This window comes from Leishmania major, chromosome 36 (assembly GCF_000002725.2).
Source record: "Leishmania major strain Friedlin complete genome, chromosome 36".
In the NCBI taxonomy this organism is placed as follows: Eukaryota; Euglenozoa; class Kinetoplastea; order Trypanosomatida; family Trypanosomatidae; genus Leishmania; species Leishmania major.
Genome location: NC_007287.2, coordinates 2,299,112 through 2,314,417, shown reverse-complemented (window position 1 = coordinate 2,314,417; position 15,306 = coordinate 2,299,112). Strand labels below are relative to the sequence as shown.

At 60.3% G+C, this 15,306-nt stretch overlaps 5 protein-coding genes across 5 annotated transcripts; all 5 read left to right on the top strand.

The window, feature by feature from the left end:
• Nucleotides 1-672: 672 nt before the first annotated feature.
• On the top strand, nucleotides 673-2,685 carry LMJF_36_6010 (conserved hypothetical protein; the record flags this gene model as incomplete). Its single annotated transcript, XM_001687137.1, has 1 exon — nucleotides 673-2,685. The coding sequence occupies one exon, from the start codon at nucleotides 673-675 to the stop codon at nucleotides 2,683-2,685; it is 2,013 nt and encodes a 670-aa protein (XP_001687189.1).
• A 1,881-nt stretch (nucleotides 2,686-4,566) lies between these two features.
• Nucleotides 4,567-7,125, top strand: LMJF_36_6000 (l6202.3-like protein; the record flags this gene model as incomplete). Its single annotated transcript, XM_001687136.1, has 1 exon — nucleotides 4,567-7,125. The coding sequence occupies one exon, from the start codon at nucleotides 4,567-4,569 to the stop codon at nucleotides 7,123-7,125; it is 2,559 nt and encodes an 852-aa protein (XP_001687188.1).
• Nucleotides 7,126-7,684: 559 nt separating this feature from the next.
• On the top strand, nucleotides 7,685-9,658 carry LMJF_36_5990 (conserved hypothetical protein; the record flags this gene model as incomplete). The annotated part of the gene is made up of 1 exon (XM_001687135.1): nucleotides 7,685-9,658. The coding sequence occupies one exon, from the start codon at nucleotides 7,685-7,687 to the stop codon at nucleotides 9,656-9,658; it is 1,974 nt and encodes a 657-aa protein (XP_001687187.1).
• Nucleotides 9,659-10,966: 1,308 nt separating this feature from the next.
• Nucleotides 10,967-12,481, top strand: LMJF_36_5980 (hypothetical protein; the record flags this gene model as incomplete). Its single annotated transcript, XM_001687134.1, has 1 exon — nucleotides 10,967-12,481. The coding sequence occupies one exon, from the start codon at nucleotides 10,967-10,969 to the stop codon at nucleotides 12,479-12,481; it is 1,515 nt and encodes a 504-aa protein (XP_001687186.1).
• A 514-nt stretch (nucleotides 12,482-12,995) lies between these two features.
• Nucleotides 12,996-14,912, top strand: LMJF_36_5970 (conserved hypothetical protein; the record flags this gene model as incomplete). Its single annotated transcript, XM_001687133.1, has 1 exon — nucleotides 12,996-14,912. The coding sequence occupies one exon, from the start codon at nucleotides 12,996-12,998 to the stop codon at nucleotides 14,910-14,912; it is 1,917 nt and encodes a 638-aa protein (XP_001687185.1).
• Nucleotides 14,913-15,306: the final 394 nt, after the last annotated feature.

Here is a 15,306-nt window from a genome sequence, read left to right as displayed (position 1 = left end):
CATGGGCGCCATGAGGCGCTGTACGAGATTCACCGCGGCCACGGGCCCATCACTCACATGCGGCGGGATGAAATGTGCGGAAACGAGGAGCACCCGTGTGACACGCAATGAATGCCAACAAAAAAGAGAGATACACGCAGGCTGGTCTCTTTATATATATATACAGCACACGCCCTGTCGGACGTGGGACATGGCAGAAGAGTGTGCGGACCACAGGAAAAGAGGCGGTGGGGTTCTCAGTGCCTCAGCCAGGGTGAATGTGTCTGCCCCGGCTCCTTTCCTGATCGGCATCGCCGCGGTATCGATGCCAGTGCCTGGATCCGCACTTCGAACCGCCGTGTAAGCACATATATATCTACATATATATGCGTGTATGTATGTGTGTGCCCTTCTCAACTGTATTCCATCTCACGCCTGCTCTTTTTTGTGTTCTGTCGATTCCCTCTCTGCCTGCTTTGTGCTCGTGCGCACCTCTCTCTCTCTCTCTCTCTTTTTCTCTCTGTGTGTGCCATGAAGTGCTCAAGACTTTTGCAGTCTATTCGGGGGAGGCAGAAAGCCAAGGAAAAGTACGACACTGCCCCTCTGACACAGGAGGGGCTAAGCGAAGGAGGCATCGCTCACAGTGTGACAGACACGTCGCTGTGTGGCACTCGTAGTCTCAAGAGACCAAAAATGCAGCAGGCACGCGGCCCCCTAGTTGCCGGCGCTGCCGACAGAAAGAGCACCGACACACGTAGGGGGTCGCCAATAGCGTTGGCGGACTGCTCTCGGCTCGAGCGCAACCTCACGCAAGCACTGCAGCTCGCCGACGCCATCGCCACCACTCCCTCCACAGACTTTTCGACACCAGCCATCAACCCGGGTGATGGCATCGATGGGCTTGCTTTGCTCGCGTCCCCGAGCAACTCGCCCACAATCGATCCGGCACTCACGCTTTCGCATTCCTCTGGATGTGATCCAACGGCGTCGGGAGTGCGCAGCGAGGTCACTGGCAGTCCGAATGACGGGTCCGCGGCGGCGGTGCAGCAGCGCGTGCTGCGTGCGAAGGACAACGAAATCGCGCACTTGCGCCGCACCGTTCAGGAGCTGAGCAACCAACTCCACAACGCACTCACCACACTTGATCAGCGCGAAGACACGTCGGCTGAGCTGCAGGAGCTGAAGAGGACGTACGACGCGGAGGAGGAGCGGCGCGAGAAACTGATGAGACACGCGCGCCTGGAAATGCTAGAAAGCCGGGTCAGATACCGCGCCCGGGAGGAGAACCTGGCGGAGACCTACACTACCGACGTGCACGCAAAGGCGACGGAGCTGTTAGAGCCACACACACAGGAGGTGCATGACAAGAATTTTGAGCTTATGAAGGAAAAGATCATGCTAGCGCAGGAAGTCACCACGATGCGTGCCATGTACAAGGATTTGCAGGAAAAGTATGCGCTTCTGAGGCACAAGACCGACCTTGACGGTAGCGCCACACGCGAGATGCTCCAGCGCAGTCTCTCTCAGAAGAATGAGATTGCCTCACTTCGGCTGCAGGTGAAGACCACCGAGGACAACCTCAACGCTGTTGTCGCCGAATATGATAAAAAGCTCCACGCGGAGAGCAAGATCCGCGATGAGGCGATTCAGTCACTGACGCGTGAGCGCGATGCAGCGCGGCGAGACGCATTGCAGCTCCAGCGCGAGCTGGGGCAGCTACGAAGCGCGGCTGGGAACGTTCTAGCGCAGCGCTCCGAGCTTGAGTCGTTCTTTTATGCCGCTTTGGAAGAGGTTCGTCAAGGCGTCGTCGAGGAGCGTCGGCAGCAGCTGTTGGAGAATACGACGAAGGGGGGTTTCATCAACGCAAAGCAGGTGTCGCCGGTGCACACCATCTCGTCTTTGTTGCGAGTAGAGGCCCCTGGGCGACTCATGCTGACGGATAGCGTGAGCCCTGCGCTGTCGAGGTCATCGTCTCGTGCGGGCTGGACTGTCGATGGCAAGGGCTTTCCAAAACGTATCGCCGGCGCCGCCTCAAGGAACACGCGGCCGCTAGCAGGAATCGCGGCGGCCTCGTCGTCAAGCTTGGCACGCCGCCCGGCGCCCCCAGGCAATACGGCGCTGCTGAACTTGCAAGCGTCTCCTCACACTGAGAGTGCCATGGTTGACGGCGCTCTCGTCACACTGCCGGATGCGACTCCGTCCTATCTGCGCCGTAGCGAGTATGGGGTGCCCCCTCTCGTGGCGAGAGCGACCGATCGCTGCGCGGCGGTAGCCGCGGCGGCGGTTGAAAGCGGGTGGTGCAGAACCCCCTGTGAAGAGGGCGCCCCGTTTCGACTTGGTCTTGCGACTGTGGAAGATGGCTATGGTGCTCCTTTTCCGGCTCCAACAGAGCAGTGCGGTGCACTAGACGCGGCCGAGGTGGAAGACTTCTCTCCCCTGCGAAGCCTGCCCAACGCCCCGACCTGGCAAGACGTCAAGAGGGTCGACGTGAGTGAACTGCGCTGGGTGGACAAAGAGCGCGTTATTCAGCTGCTTTTTAAACGCATCCGACAAGAGGGCCGGCAACACGCACGGATGTTACAACACGCGAGCCTGAAAAGCGATCCGTTAGCGGCGAAGGTTGACTCCGTCGCACCCGTAGAAGTGTTGCCTTCCGACGCAACAGAATTGGGTCGCGACTCGCTCACGTTTCTGACGCAGCAGTAGAAGCATGCAACTCTGCTGTATTCGTTGCTTTCCACCTCCTCTCTCTCTCCGTACCGGTTTGCTTTCCATCGTCTGTGAAGGAGCGCCTCGGACTTCCCAGCGGCCCGTCTGTCCACTTATCTGCCGCGTCGGGGCTCTTTTCATTGAATGCGCGCTTCTTAAGTTGTCTGTCCCAATGCGAGTGGGGGAGGGCGCGCCGTTGTTCTTCGTGCGTTTCGGTTCTGCTTGTTGTATGTACAGTCTTTTCACTGATTTTGCGAAGCAGTGTCAGTGCGTTTGCGTACGCCTGTATGCGCATCGCGTGTCCCTGGATCCCGTTGGTGCATGTACGCACCGCCAACATATAAACGATCTGCTTTGTGCATGCGTTCGTGTGTGTTTGAACTTCTGAGTACTGTGATGGCGTTTGGCCATCGCCCCCCTTCTATCCTCCTCCCCTTCCCCCCCCCACACACACGCACACACACTCACTTGAAAGTCGCTTCAAAGGGGAAGGAATACCCCGTCATTGTCCACGACGCACGCGGCATTGCCAGTGCAGATGGCGAACCTGTCCCGTGGTCGACAAGGCCATGCAGTAGTACCAAGGCAGCCTGCGCTTGACTGCTGAGTGGCACAGGAAGCCGTTGCCTTTGCTGCACTGAAGCCGCTCGTCTTTTCGCGTGCCTGCTTCCTTGGGCGCCCTCGCCTTCTTTACATCTCCACTTCAGTTGCTTCGCCTACTTCTCCATTTGCTTCTCACCGAAAGGAGCGCGCGGCGTGATGCACTGCGAACTTGCTCTCGGTCGGTCAGGATCGAAACATATCACAGCGCGGGTCAGCTTCGCTAGAGGAAGGGGGGAGCTTGTCATCTCTGCACGCACTCATACGCACACCATCAAAGCCACCTCATTCGTGTTTTGCGAGGTCCCGGTGGATGTCAAAGACCACCATCACCTATGTCAATAGCTGGAACAACGACGCGGAATAGAGCGCTCCGCAAAACCACCGTTGCCTGGAACCGCTACTGTCCTGTTTTATTTTGTTTCTTCTTCATTCGCGTGTCTGTGCGTGCGGGCGCTCGCTTTTGGCCCACCAACGTGCCTTGCTCGCCATCTCTTTTTGTTGCTGTTGGTCTTCATTCGCTCTATTAGGTTTCTCCTCTGCTTCCTTCCTTCCTTTCTTCCTCCCCCCCCCCGACTGCCACCACGACTGCGCTGCCACGGGGTGTTTTGTGCTCTGTGTTCATCCTCACAAGCCCGCCCACCTTACTCTCTGTCATCTTGCCGCTGCCGCCGCCGCTTCGAGGCCCGCTTTCTCCGCTTCGCCCTTGCAGGCGGGCACATCACGGTCTTCGAGCCTGTGAGGCTACTGGTGTTGCCACACACACACACACAGGTTGTTGGAGCAGCGTCTGTGTCGTCACGTTCTCCACATCGCTCTATTTTTCGATTCATGTCAGTGCCGGTCGCGGGGAGACGCAAGGGGCTGAGTTCCGCCTCATCGCCATCATCTGTCGTGCCACTCCCCGCGACTCAGGAAGCAGATGGACCGTCCTGGCTAAACGACCTGAACGGCAGCACAGTGCCGCCTGCCGCATCTTTTGTCGTCCAAGCGTCGCCCAGCCATCAACAGTCGTATTCTACAAGCGTAACCTCACGGTCTCCCGTGGCCGCTGTGACTCCGGCCGCGCACGAAGCTCCAGCGAGCGAGGGCGACCCACTTGCCTTCTTGAATGAGGTGGAGCCGCCAGCTTCAGCAACTGCCGATGAGGGCTGGCACAGTAACGTGACCGTCTCTGGTGGGCCGATCGCTTCGTCGCTGTCGCCCTCCTCACCGGCAGTGCCCGTGTTTTTGCGGGAAGCTGGCGATGACGCACCCGCAGTCGCTGCGACGATTTCGATGGCAGACGCTCTTCCGTCTGGCGACCGCACTACTGCCACCACCGTTGGTGCTGCTGCCTCACACCGCGCGGAGGAGGAGAGGCAGCAGGCAGAGAAAATGGCTCTTAGTCAACAGCTCTCTGAAGTGGAGCGTCAATTGAGCGAGGCGTCGCAGAGCGTAGTCGCCCTTGAGAAAGGCGAGCATCCGCTTGCGGTCGACGTGTCCGAAGCCGAGCGTGTGGTGGCTTCCCTCAGGGCCAAAGAGGCTGCGGCTCGTCAGCAAAGAGCAGAAGAGGAGGCTCAAATCCGGCAAGCGGCTTGCGCAAACGCAGTCGAGACTGTGCATGCGAGGGACGTGGAGGAGGAGATGCGCGAGTATCGCGGCCAATGCGTCCAGCGCCTCCAGCAGCATGTAGAGGATCTCATGCAGGCCGTGCAGGAGCAGCAGATGCGCACTGCCACCCTTCGAGCAGAGTGGGAGGCCGCCGTCACACGTGAGACGCAGGATGACAGTGAATCCTCCATGTTTGAAGCCCTACTGCTTCGTGTGCAGGACGGTGTACGTCATTTGAAGCGACGACTGTCGTTACAATGCAGCCGCGTCTTGGCGGAGAGTTCCCGTGTGTACTTGGGGTCAGCGCGGCAGCAGCGAGTCGAGATCTTTGCCAATGACACGGCAGCCCGTGCACGAACGCTGGCGGAGCACCGAGCTCGGCGCGAGGAGGAGGCAGCCGCGTTCCACGATATGTGTCGCCGCACCTTTCAGGAGCGCGCAGACTCCGCCTTTGGTGCTACCAAGGCTGCCTTCGAAGCGGCACACCGCTACCATGACAACGAGCGTCGTCAGCGTGTAGCCGCCTTCCAGTGCCGGCTCGCTTCCATGACAGAGCGAAGCCGCGAGATGCTGGAGCAGCAGGTGCACCGCCTACTCGAGCAGGAGTGTGCGATCACCATCACGCAGCAGGACGCGGCCGCAAAGGAGTGGGCGGCGCGTCAAAAAGAGCTAACGGCGCAGCTCCAAGCATTTCGCTCGCGTGCGGATGTGGAGGTCTGCCTGCTGCAGGAAGGCTGCGGGGTGCATCGTGCCTCTGTTGGGTCGCTGTCTCAGACGCCGGCGGCGCCCGTACCGGCGCAGGAGGCGCTGCGCAGCGACTTGAACCGTGCGCGTGCGCGAATGGGGCAGCTCGCGCTCTCGTTGCGCATCAAACACGAGCAGCAGTCGTGCACCTCATATGCACGGATGGCTACCCGCGCGGTCGACTACCAGGGCACTGGTGACGCGTGCCGTACGGGGAACTCGCCCTTGTCTTCGTCTTTTTCAGTGGCGCAAATCAGCGAGGAATGGCAGCGCTCCCTCGTCTCCCTGCAGCACAGCCGCGAGACACTTCGGAGCACCATATCCGATGTCAAGGAGGCGAGCCGTGGCTATGCTGCGCAGCTGCAGCAGCGCCGCACGCAGCTCATGCAGCAGCAGGAGGATGTCAAGGCCATTCGCGCCGAATGGGAGCAGGCGGCTCGTGGGCAGCTGTCGAGATGCCTGACAGCAGCGAGCTCACAAGTGCCTGTCCACGTTGGCCTCACGACCCACGCTCTCGACAACTTGAGTCGACGTGTTGGTGTCATCCTGCGAGCCCATCAATCGCTGCGCACGGCTCGGACCACTTTCACAGCGAATCTCGGAACGTGGTCAAAGTCCCTTACTGACTACCGCGTCGACACGGAACGCCTTCTTGCCGACGTTTTTCAGCAGCTCGACCTCCTTCGAGAACGAAGTGTTCAGATGGAGGTGGACCAGTTGACGTTGCAGTCCTTGCAGGCGCAGGTCGACGTGCTTGAGCAGCACGTGACGGAGGGGGCAAGGCGGCTGGCCCTCCGCAAGCGGTGTGTCGACGCTTTTGTGAAGCGCCTTCGGGCAGGTTTGGGTCAGTCGCACACGCTCCCAAGCTCGCGCGATTCTCGACTGTTGCCAGCGAGGCACAAGGAACAATCAACGCACGTGACGCAGACCTTCAAGGACGCCAACAGCATTTCAGCGAGTTGCGGTGCAGCGAGCCCTGCCGGTGCGGCGGCGGTGGTGTCCGATGCGGACCGTCAGGCGAAGCGTGCAAAGAAGCGAGCGCCTCCGCACAAAAGGGCACTGAAGCAAACGCCATCCTCGTTAGCACACATAAGGGCGTCCCCTGCGGCTACCTGTTCCCTTGTAACGCGCATAAACCGTGTGACAAGTCGCCGCGGCAGCGACCACTCGCAGGAGGGTCGGCGCGCCGCTACCGCTGGCATAACACCAAGGACGGGATTGACCACGTCGGACGTCGACGTGCTTGGCCGCTGCTCCCCGTATTCTATTCTTCCAACGCTCGAAGGGAACCGCCCGTATGCCGTGGCCGAGAAATCGACCTCTTCGTTTTCCTCCGTGCCCGCCTACGGCTCTTCCGCTGTGCACGACTCCTCCGCCGCAGTGGATGCGGAGGCCGATGAGGAGGAGGGAAGGGGGGAAAGCGATTTCACCACCGATCTTATGTCCTTTGGGGATGACCATGGCAGCTTCCTCGATACACCGGCCACCTGTACTCGGTGATTCTCTGATGTGTTTTAGGTACCTGTTTTTTTTTCCTTCGTTCCCCGCTGCTTTTCGCATCTTGCGAGGCAACGCCGCCACTCTTCCAAATGAACGCACCTCCACCACCTCCACCGACAAAAAAAAATAGAAATACCGAGCAGCGGTCTGGCGTCATCCTCCACCGTGATACGTGCGCTTGCAGAGACTCGGCAAGCTACGCATGCTCTCGTCTCTTCCACTCCTGCTTCCCGTAAATCCTCGATTACTACCTCTCCGCTGCCGCATTTTTTTCGTTGTTGTTGTTGTCGTCGTTGCTGTTTTCGTCGCGTGCGCGTGGGTGTACTTACAGCTCTTGTGTTCTGCGCAAAAGCAAGGGGCCATCAGTGTGCGGGACGCCTTCGCTCTCCTGTAGGTATCTGGTCGCGCATATCCCGAGCTGCGGCACTCGTGGGGTCCCCTCTTTCCTCTCTCAGGAGGCGTCGCAGGGGCCCGAGAGGAGGTCTGAGGGAAGGGCAGCGACTGCAAGCATCGAAGAGGCTCGCTCGCACTTGCGCACAGACACACATAGACACTGACAATGATGCAGCTCGACTTTGTGCTCTACCGCTTTGTATGTGACGTTCCCACCTTTACAGGGCTGTTTGCAGAGGATGCGGAAGGGCGACACATTCCTGATGCGGCCTCCTTTCAGTGTAGCTGGGCCCGAACGGCGCGCGCACAGACTAGCTCAAGCGGCACATCGGCCTTGCACTGCGTGGATGGCGCCACGGAAAACATGCACTTTAAGGCACTTGGCGACGACATGGCGCTTATGTTTGCGAAGGTGACGCATCAGCTTATCCTGGACGCCGAGCAGGACGTCATCACATTCGCCATTCGGCCGTCGCAGTACAGCGCCGCTGGCCCGCTGCCCGTCGTGGCCAAGGGTGCTCTCGATCCGCGACCGTACTTTGGCAAGCCCATGAAGAACTACGCCATCAAGCTGCGTGATGCTGCCGGGGAAGTCACCGGAAAGCTGCTCTTCTCTCTGCGTGTGCATGAAATCGATGAGAAAGGGCCAAGGGTGCAGCGCGGCAACACCGTGTCCTCGACCGCAACGACGTCTCCGCTGCGCAGCAGCCCCCTTCGCCGCCAAATCGCAGTGGAGCGTGATTCGTCGCGCGATCGCTTGATGGGGACGCCGCCGCGTAGCGAGCGGGTGGTGCACGTGCACTCACATGTGCTGGAACGACAGGAGACAACGCTCTATCAGACCCGTGGCAAAGCAGCGCAGCGCTCCCAGCCACGAAGAGAGGGGTCACGGCGTTCACATCGTGACTCCCGTCGTGTACGGTGCGTGGAAATCCAGCTAGAGCGCGTCACGGTCAGGACAGAGAGCATTGATCTCGATCACCCAGCACCGCTGCTGCTTGGCGGCGACTACAGCATGAAGATTCGCTACGGTTCCTACACCTACAGAACGACGCAGGCCGTTTGCTGCAATCCCAAGGAAGTGATGTTCAAGGCCCAGCAGGCCCGCATCACGCTCCAGCCGGCTGGCGGCGCGGAAAAGATGCGATTTTCACTCTGGGAGGACAAGCGCCAGGTCGCCGGCTTCTCCCTGGACCCCGCGAAGTTCCAGTCCGAGGTTGGCGAGTGGAAGGAGTACGCGATTCCCTTCCGCTACCACCCCACAGGGCAGCGAGCCGCCCTCGATGTGCGCATATGTCGAGTGGAAGCCGACAGCGGTGGTTCCCCAAGCAGCAGACGCTCGCCTTCTTTGCCATCCGCGGCGCCGAACGCTTTTTCGGCTGCGGCTGCGGCTGCGGGCGTCGATGCCACCGCGGCGCAACGAGCCGCTCCGCAACAGTTGACGTATGGAACCGATCCGCCGGATCGGTATGCGGAGAAGGGCGCGCGTGGACAAGTGCCGCGGCGCTTTTCGCCGCCGCCAAAGCCGTATGACGCGGTGAGCCTTATTCCACACGATGTCTTGCTGGTGCACACTCGCTCGTCATCGCACCGAGGCGGTTCCTGTCCGCCAGCCTCCGTCATCGTGGCTTCGGGGCCGATACCGCCACTAGACGCCAACCGCACGAGCACGCCGCTGCGCGACTGTCAGGCAGCTGGCGCACGGGGCGGCTGGGAGCGCACCCCCATGGGCGAGCGTCCGCCGCCGCTGACGTCGAATCTTGCCGACCTCCCAGCTGATCGACGTCCACCCGATGAGCACGAGGTGTACATTGCAGAGGTGTTGCGCCGGCTCGAACGCCAGCAGCGGGCACCGCGGCAACCGACTTCACTCGTGGAGGAGTGGATCGGCTGGCGCAACGAGCGCGAGCGCAGCCGCGGTAACAGTATCTCCAGCATGTACCCGCGATCGTCTTCCGTGAAGAGCGCGGCAAGCCGGGCCGACTCAGTGACGTCCGTAGTTTCGCGGCGTGCCTTAACGCCGCGGCCGACAAAGTCGAACGCCGACAAATCGTTCCTAACGCCCTTTACCCCGGACGCGAGTGCCCACCGTCTCCGCAGCTCGCGTCGAAGTCCGACCCCGATTAACCCCCTTATTTAGGTGTATTATATGCGCAGAGAGGCAAAGGAAGCGTCCCTCTTTTTGTTGCTGTTGCTACCCCCCCCCACCCTCCCTCACCTTTTCTTTTCGGGTGGTGAAAGATGAGGGGGGGGGGGAGGGGTGCAGTGCCACAGAGAGGCTTTACTGGGCCGTCTTTTTTCTGCTCTGCCGGGTGTGCGTTATATCCGTTTTTCTTCCTCCTTTCTCCTCCCCGCCACGCAACCCGAGTCCCTCCGTCGATGCTTTCTTTCGCGGCGACAAGATACACCCATCACGATTTGTTTGTGTGCGCTGTTGCTCACACCGGGTGGGCGTTACGTCCGCATGTAAGCGCGGGGTTGCAGTGAGGGCGAAAACAGCGGTGGGTGTCCAGCGGACCATAGAGGTGCAACCGCAACTGCAACGAAAAAAAAAGCTTTTTTTTTTTAATGAGCTCGAGCAAAGGTGAGAGGTCCACAGAATGCTCATCAACTGCAAATGCACGGCAGCGGAGGTGATGTCACGGTCTTCCACGTCCACCCTCCGCCCCCCTGCCTGCCTCTCTTCCCTTTGCTGGACAGCAACCCCCCACCAGCGTCGATTTTCCATACGTCACTTCCGCTCCAAAGCGAGGGTGAAAAGGTGCATTCTCCTTTGCCGCCGCTGCCCACTTCTGAAAGCCCCTTTTTGCCTTTACTGGGCATTCCCGGGTCCACTCTGTGGGGAGCGCGTGGTCGCGGGGGGGGTAGGGCGCGGTCTGCACAGGTTCTCGGCAACACGCTACCTTTTCCTCTCACGAGTCTATTTCCCTCTGCTTGCGTGCCTAGCTTAGTGAGCGAGCCCGTCCACTTCAGTGCGAACGCGCATGAACACAACCACGGAGCGAAATGAGAAGACAATCCTCACACGCACACGTACGTGCACACGTTTCCGTCTCCTCATAGAGTAATCACTACTGCCCTCCTCCCATTCACGGTAAAAGCGCGCATGCCTGTGAGCTCCCCGTCCGTGTCTCCTAGCCGGAGCCGCGGTAGAAACGACCGAAGCAGCAGCCGTGAAGAGGAGGATAGCTGCCCGTTGTCGGTGTCCGCAACGGAAGGAACGCACTCCACGACATCAGGCTCTACGTCCACCGCTTCTGCCTCTGCCTCGTCCGCGTCCGACGAGGACTCCTTGGCGGAGTTCAGCTCTAGTGGCTCCGCTACATCCACCGTGTCCCGGTCAGCATCGGCCTCCACCTTCTGTAGCGCATCCTCGAGCACCGGCAGCTCTGGCGAAGGGGACAGCGACGGAGAGGACGCGGTACAGGCGCCGCGCAAGCTGCCGCGCATGGAGGAGGTGGATCATCGGCTGCGTGACTCGTTACCCACTGAAGCAGTGACCACCGTGGCGCGATCGGTGCTGAGCGGCGCATCGATTTTTCCACCTCCGCCATCGCCGCCTGTCGGCGCGGGACGATATGGCCCCATCTTCCATGGCCGGCCGCCCGATGCGTGGGGCGCACCGCCGCCGCTGCCTACCCTGAGCGCGTCCGCCAAGGACATTAGTGAGATGGACGTGCGCGCCGGCTTGCGCCTCGGTGTCTTCCGCGCAGCCACACGGCTGAACAAGGAGCAGGTGATGGACGAGATCGAGTCGGTGCGCATGACAAGCCACGTGGAACGAGTGCTTCTGGAGTCGCCTCAGCAGATGGCGCTGCTGCCAGGCGTTCCACCACAAGAGCAGGAGTATGCGTGGGCGACGGTTTTCTTCTCGAGCGCCGAGGCTGCGGACCTGTGCGCGGCCCTGCTTTGTCAGCCGGGTAGACGCTCCAAGTGGGCGCGTGTGAGTATTCAGCGGCTACCCATTGTGTCAAGGCAGACGGAGCCGCACACCGCCGAGGAGGAGCAGCGTGCGCAGGTGCACGTTTACCAGATGAACGCCGTCGCGCACCGCGTGACGAAAGGGGACGGCGCCGCGCTCCTTTGCGGTGTCCATGACACCGTCCTCGCGCAGAGCGCGTATGGGTGGTGCGTTCTGTCGACTGGGGGCCTCTTTCCAACCTCGGGCTTGACGTTGTATCTGAAACATCGCCACGTCGGCGACTTCACGGGCATCGACGTATGCGCCGACTTTGATCCGCAATGCAACCAGGACAAGTGCGCGGCTGGTGGGCAGTGCAAAGGGGTGCACCTGCGCGCTTGCGAGCAGTGGCGGTTACTAGTTCCACCAGTGCTCATATCGAAAAAGGAGACCTTGACGGCCGGAACGCCGACGCAGGTAATCACCTCTCCCGCGGAGAGCGCCTGGCAGAGGGCGAGACACGAGGATACGCTCCTCGTGATGCCACTTCCCCCTGAAATCGATGAGGCGGCCTTTGTATATATGTTCCGTTGGTGTGACGGGTTTCAACGCGCGCAGACAGTGCGCACTGTGGATGCCCTCCGGTACGGTGTGGTGCAGTTTGCGGACGCCGCGAGTGCTCGGCTGGCGCGGCAGCAGGCCATCTCTCATTCCAATCTGCCCGTTCGCTTCCTGGGAGAGACGACAGCCGATGCCAACAACACTGAGTCTTTGGCAGGCTCACCGGCGGCCTCGTCGACAGAGCCCACCGGCTCTGCCACGGCGCGCCCTCCCAACAACTCTCGCACAGCTGCGCCGAGTGGCGCTAATGCCGTGCCTGCTTCCGGTGCCAGCACTGCCGCCGCGACGCACGCGGCGGATGTCCCGTTTCCGCCTCTTCCCGGCGGCTGGGAGTATGGACTGTCGCGTCGCACGATGCAATACTACTTTCTACAGTCGGGCAAGAAGTCGACGACATGGAAGCATCCCATCACGCAGGAACAGTACAAAGCTCACCGCTGACCGTCCTGTGACAGTGTCATACACCGCTCCCCTCTGGGCAGCCGGGCCGCGCGAAACGAGAGGTGCATGGTCGGATGGGCGTGGAGGGGAAGGGTGTAGACTGAGAGGGGGCTTTCCATCTCCTCTTCCTGCCACTGCCCCCCCCCCGGGAGAGGTTCCCAACTTCACTGTGCGCCGCACGTTGTTGCCGTTGGGTTCCATTGTAACCACATCCCCCCCCCCCATCCCCACCCCCTCACCCACACACGCACACGAAACGAAAAAAAAAACAACGAAACCAATCTGGTTCTTCTAGAGCATTCGCTGCGTTCTCCCTTCAGGAGCCTTCCTTTTTTTGTCTCGCTGTTTGTCGTCGCTGTGACTGACTCCTTCCTCCCTTTGTGGAGGGACTCCTTCAACGTTGTTGGAAAGAGACGTGAGCGCACGTCGACCGAGGGCGAGCGTATTGTCTGAGTGTTTAGTTTGCGTGACCGCACGTCGTATCTCTGTCAGCTGTTTCGCTCATTGAGGACGAATGTGCTGCGACCACCCGCCACGCAAGCGCAACTGGAGGTTGTACTACCTTCTCGACCTCATCTCACCAACGACGTCGCGGCAGGTGAAGTGGAACTTCCGCAAGATCACACTACGACACCATTATTATCAGGCCTATCTGGTTCTGTACAACCGCAGTCGCAAGTACCTGTACGACTCCATCGGTGAAGATGCCTACGGCTTCCTCGCCAGCGGAACGTGGGGGCCGTTTGTCCCTCTCCTGGGAGCCGTCGGCTCCGTGATTGTATACTCGCTCGTGCTCTTAGTAGAGGTGGCGCTGCTGCTTCTCTTCTTCGTCTTGCTCGCAGCAAACGACGGTAACTACATCTCGCTGAGGTGGGAGACGATTATGCTGCCGCTCATGATCTTCGCGGCGATCATGCTGGTGGTCGCCGTCGTGGCCGTCGCGATTAACATCTTCACGCCGAGGACGTACCAGGAGGGAATGTCTTTAATAGATCGCCTCTCCCCTGTCGGGAACTGCCTCGCCGCTCTGAGTTACTTCTGCATTCCGTTTGTGCTGTACAACCAGATCCGGAGCGATCCTGCGTCGAAGGTGGGGCTGTACCTGGCGTACATGTCCATGCCCATCGCGGGCGACATCCTGTACTACACCACCTCACTCATCTGGCGCTATCCGCGGCGGGTGCGGTTGCAGATGGAGGTGGGCAACAACCGCCCGAGCCCGGTGATATACAACGGCATTTTTGCCATGGGCTTCTTGAACATGGCCTGCGGCGTCGCGCAATGGGTACTCCTTGGCTCCAAGTTGGATGGGCGACTGAACCGTTCGTGGTTCATCATCTTTATCCCGTTTTGCTTCCGCGCCGGCCTGCGCGTGGTGGAGGCGTGTCTGCGCAGCATGATGAAGTACACTATCGGCGTCCGCTCGGAGATCGGTGTCGCGTTCGACACCGTCGGCTCCTTCTCCTCGAACGGCATGCTGCTCATTTCACTCTACTTTGTCGCCGCGCGCATCCACCACGGCCGCGAGAGAGTTCGCCTAGCGTTTGCGTTGATACCTGTCTACCTCACCCTTCTCTGGATCTTCTTCTGCCTAATGGTCACGATGGTCCTGCTGCTCATCTTCTACCGCCGCCGCAGTCGTGAGGAGCGCCGCGTGAATAGGCAGTGGACACCTCCTCAGGACAAGTACGAGGGGGCGGCGAAGACCCTGGGTGGCACGGACACCTCCGACTCCGGTCCCGCGCGCGTCTTGAAGGCATCGGAGCACGGCTGGGATGATGTGGATTCCGTCTCCACGACGTTTGCCACCTTCCCAGCCGACGTGGACGACCACGGCGGCAACGAGGCGTACGAGGATTTCGAGACGGACGAGGAGCAGCCGGTGTTCCCACAGGGGACGCCGCGGCGGTCGCAGGTGCCCTACGGCAGTCATCGCGATCACGTCAGCGAAGCCGCCGATGCCGACAGAACACCCATCAGTAACCAGGGCAGCTCAAGGAGGTACAGGGTTTCGCAACACGAGAACAGGGCGGCGCGGCGTGTCTACGATACTCGGGCAGGCGCCTCGCACAGCGTGTCCCAGCGTGGCGTGAGTGGCGTGTCAAGCCGTCGCGGGAGTCCGGAACGCTATACACCGGAGGAGGCATCCGGCGTGACGGCGAGCGCCACATCGGGCGAGGATGACTACACGGAGGTTACAACGTACATGAACGAGGGGACAGTAGTGTCGCGCAGAGGGAGGGACTTTACGCGGTCGAGTAGCTACAGCTACACAGACCAAACGACGTACGTGGACGAAGAGACGTATTACACGGGTCAGAGTCAGGCCACCTCTCACACTCGCAGCAGCTCCTACTCATCCTTATCCTCTGCCGCCTCGATCGGCAACTTCGCCGCATCTGCAGCCAGGAGCGCGGAGAAGAAGAGGTAGGTGAGAACGGTGTGGGGGTGTTCAGGGCACTCTCTCTCTTGCTTCGTACGCCAGTGTCACTGCCTCACGTACCTCCTCACCTTGCCAGTTCGCTCCTTAGTCGTCGCCGGCGGCGCTCTCATTTCCCGCTTGCTGTGCGCATACCAGCAGAGCACGTGCACACGCACACACCCACGCACGCACTCACATGCACAAATCGAGGCAGGTTAGCGGAATGCCTAACACCCAGAAAAGCACATAGTTTTTTTTTCCATGTTTTGTTGATGTTTGTGTCCTTCTCCTCCCATTGCTTCTTCATACCTGCATCTCTCTCTGTTCCTATATATATATATATATTGGTGTGCATTGTCTCTCCACTGGCCTTCCCCCCCCCTCATTCCTACACCACCATTAG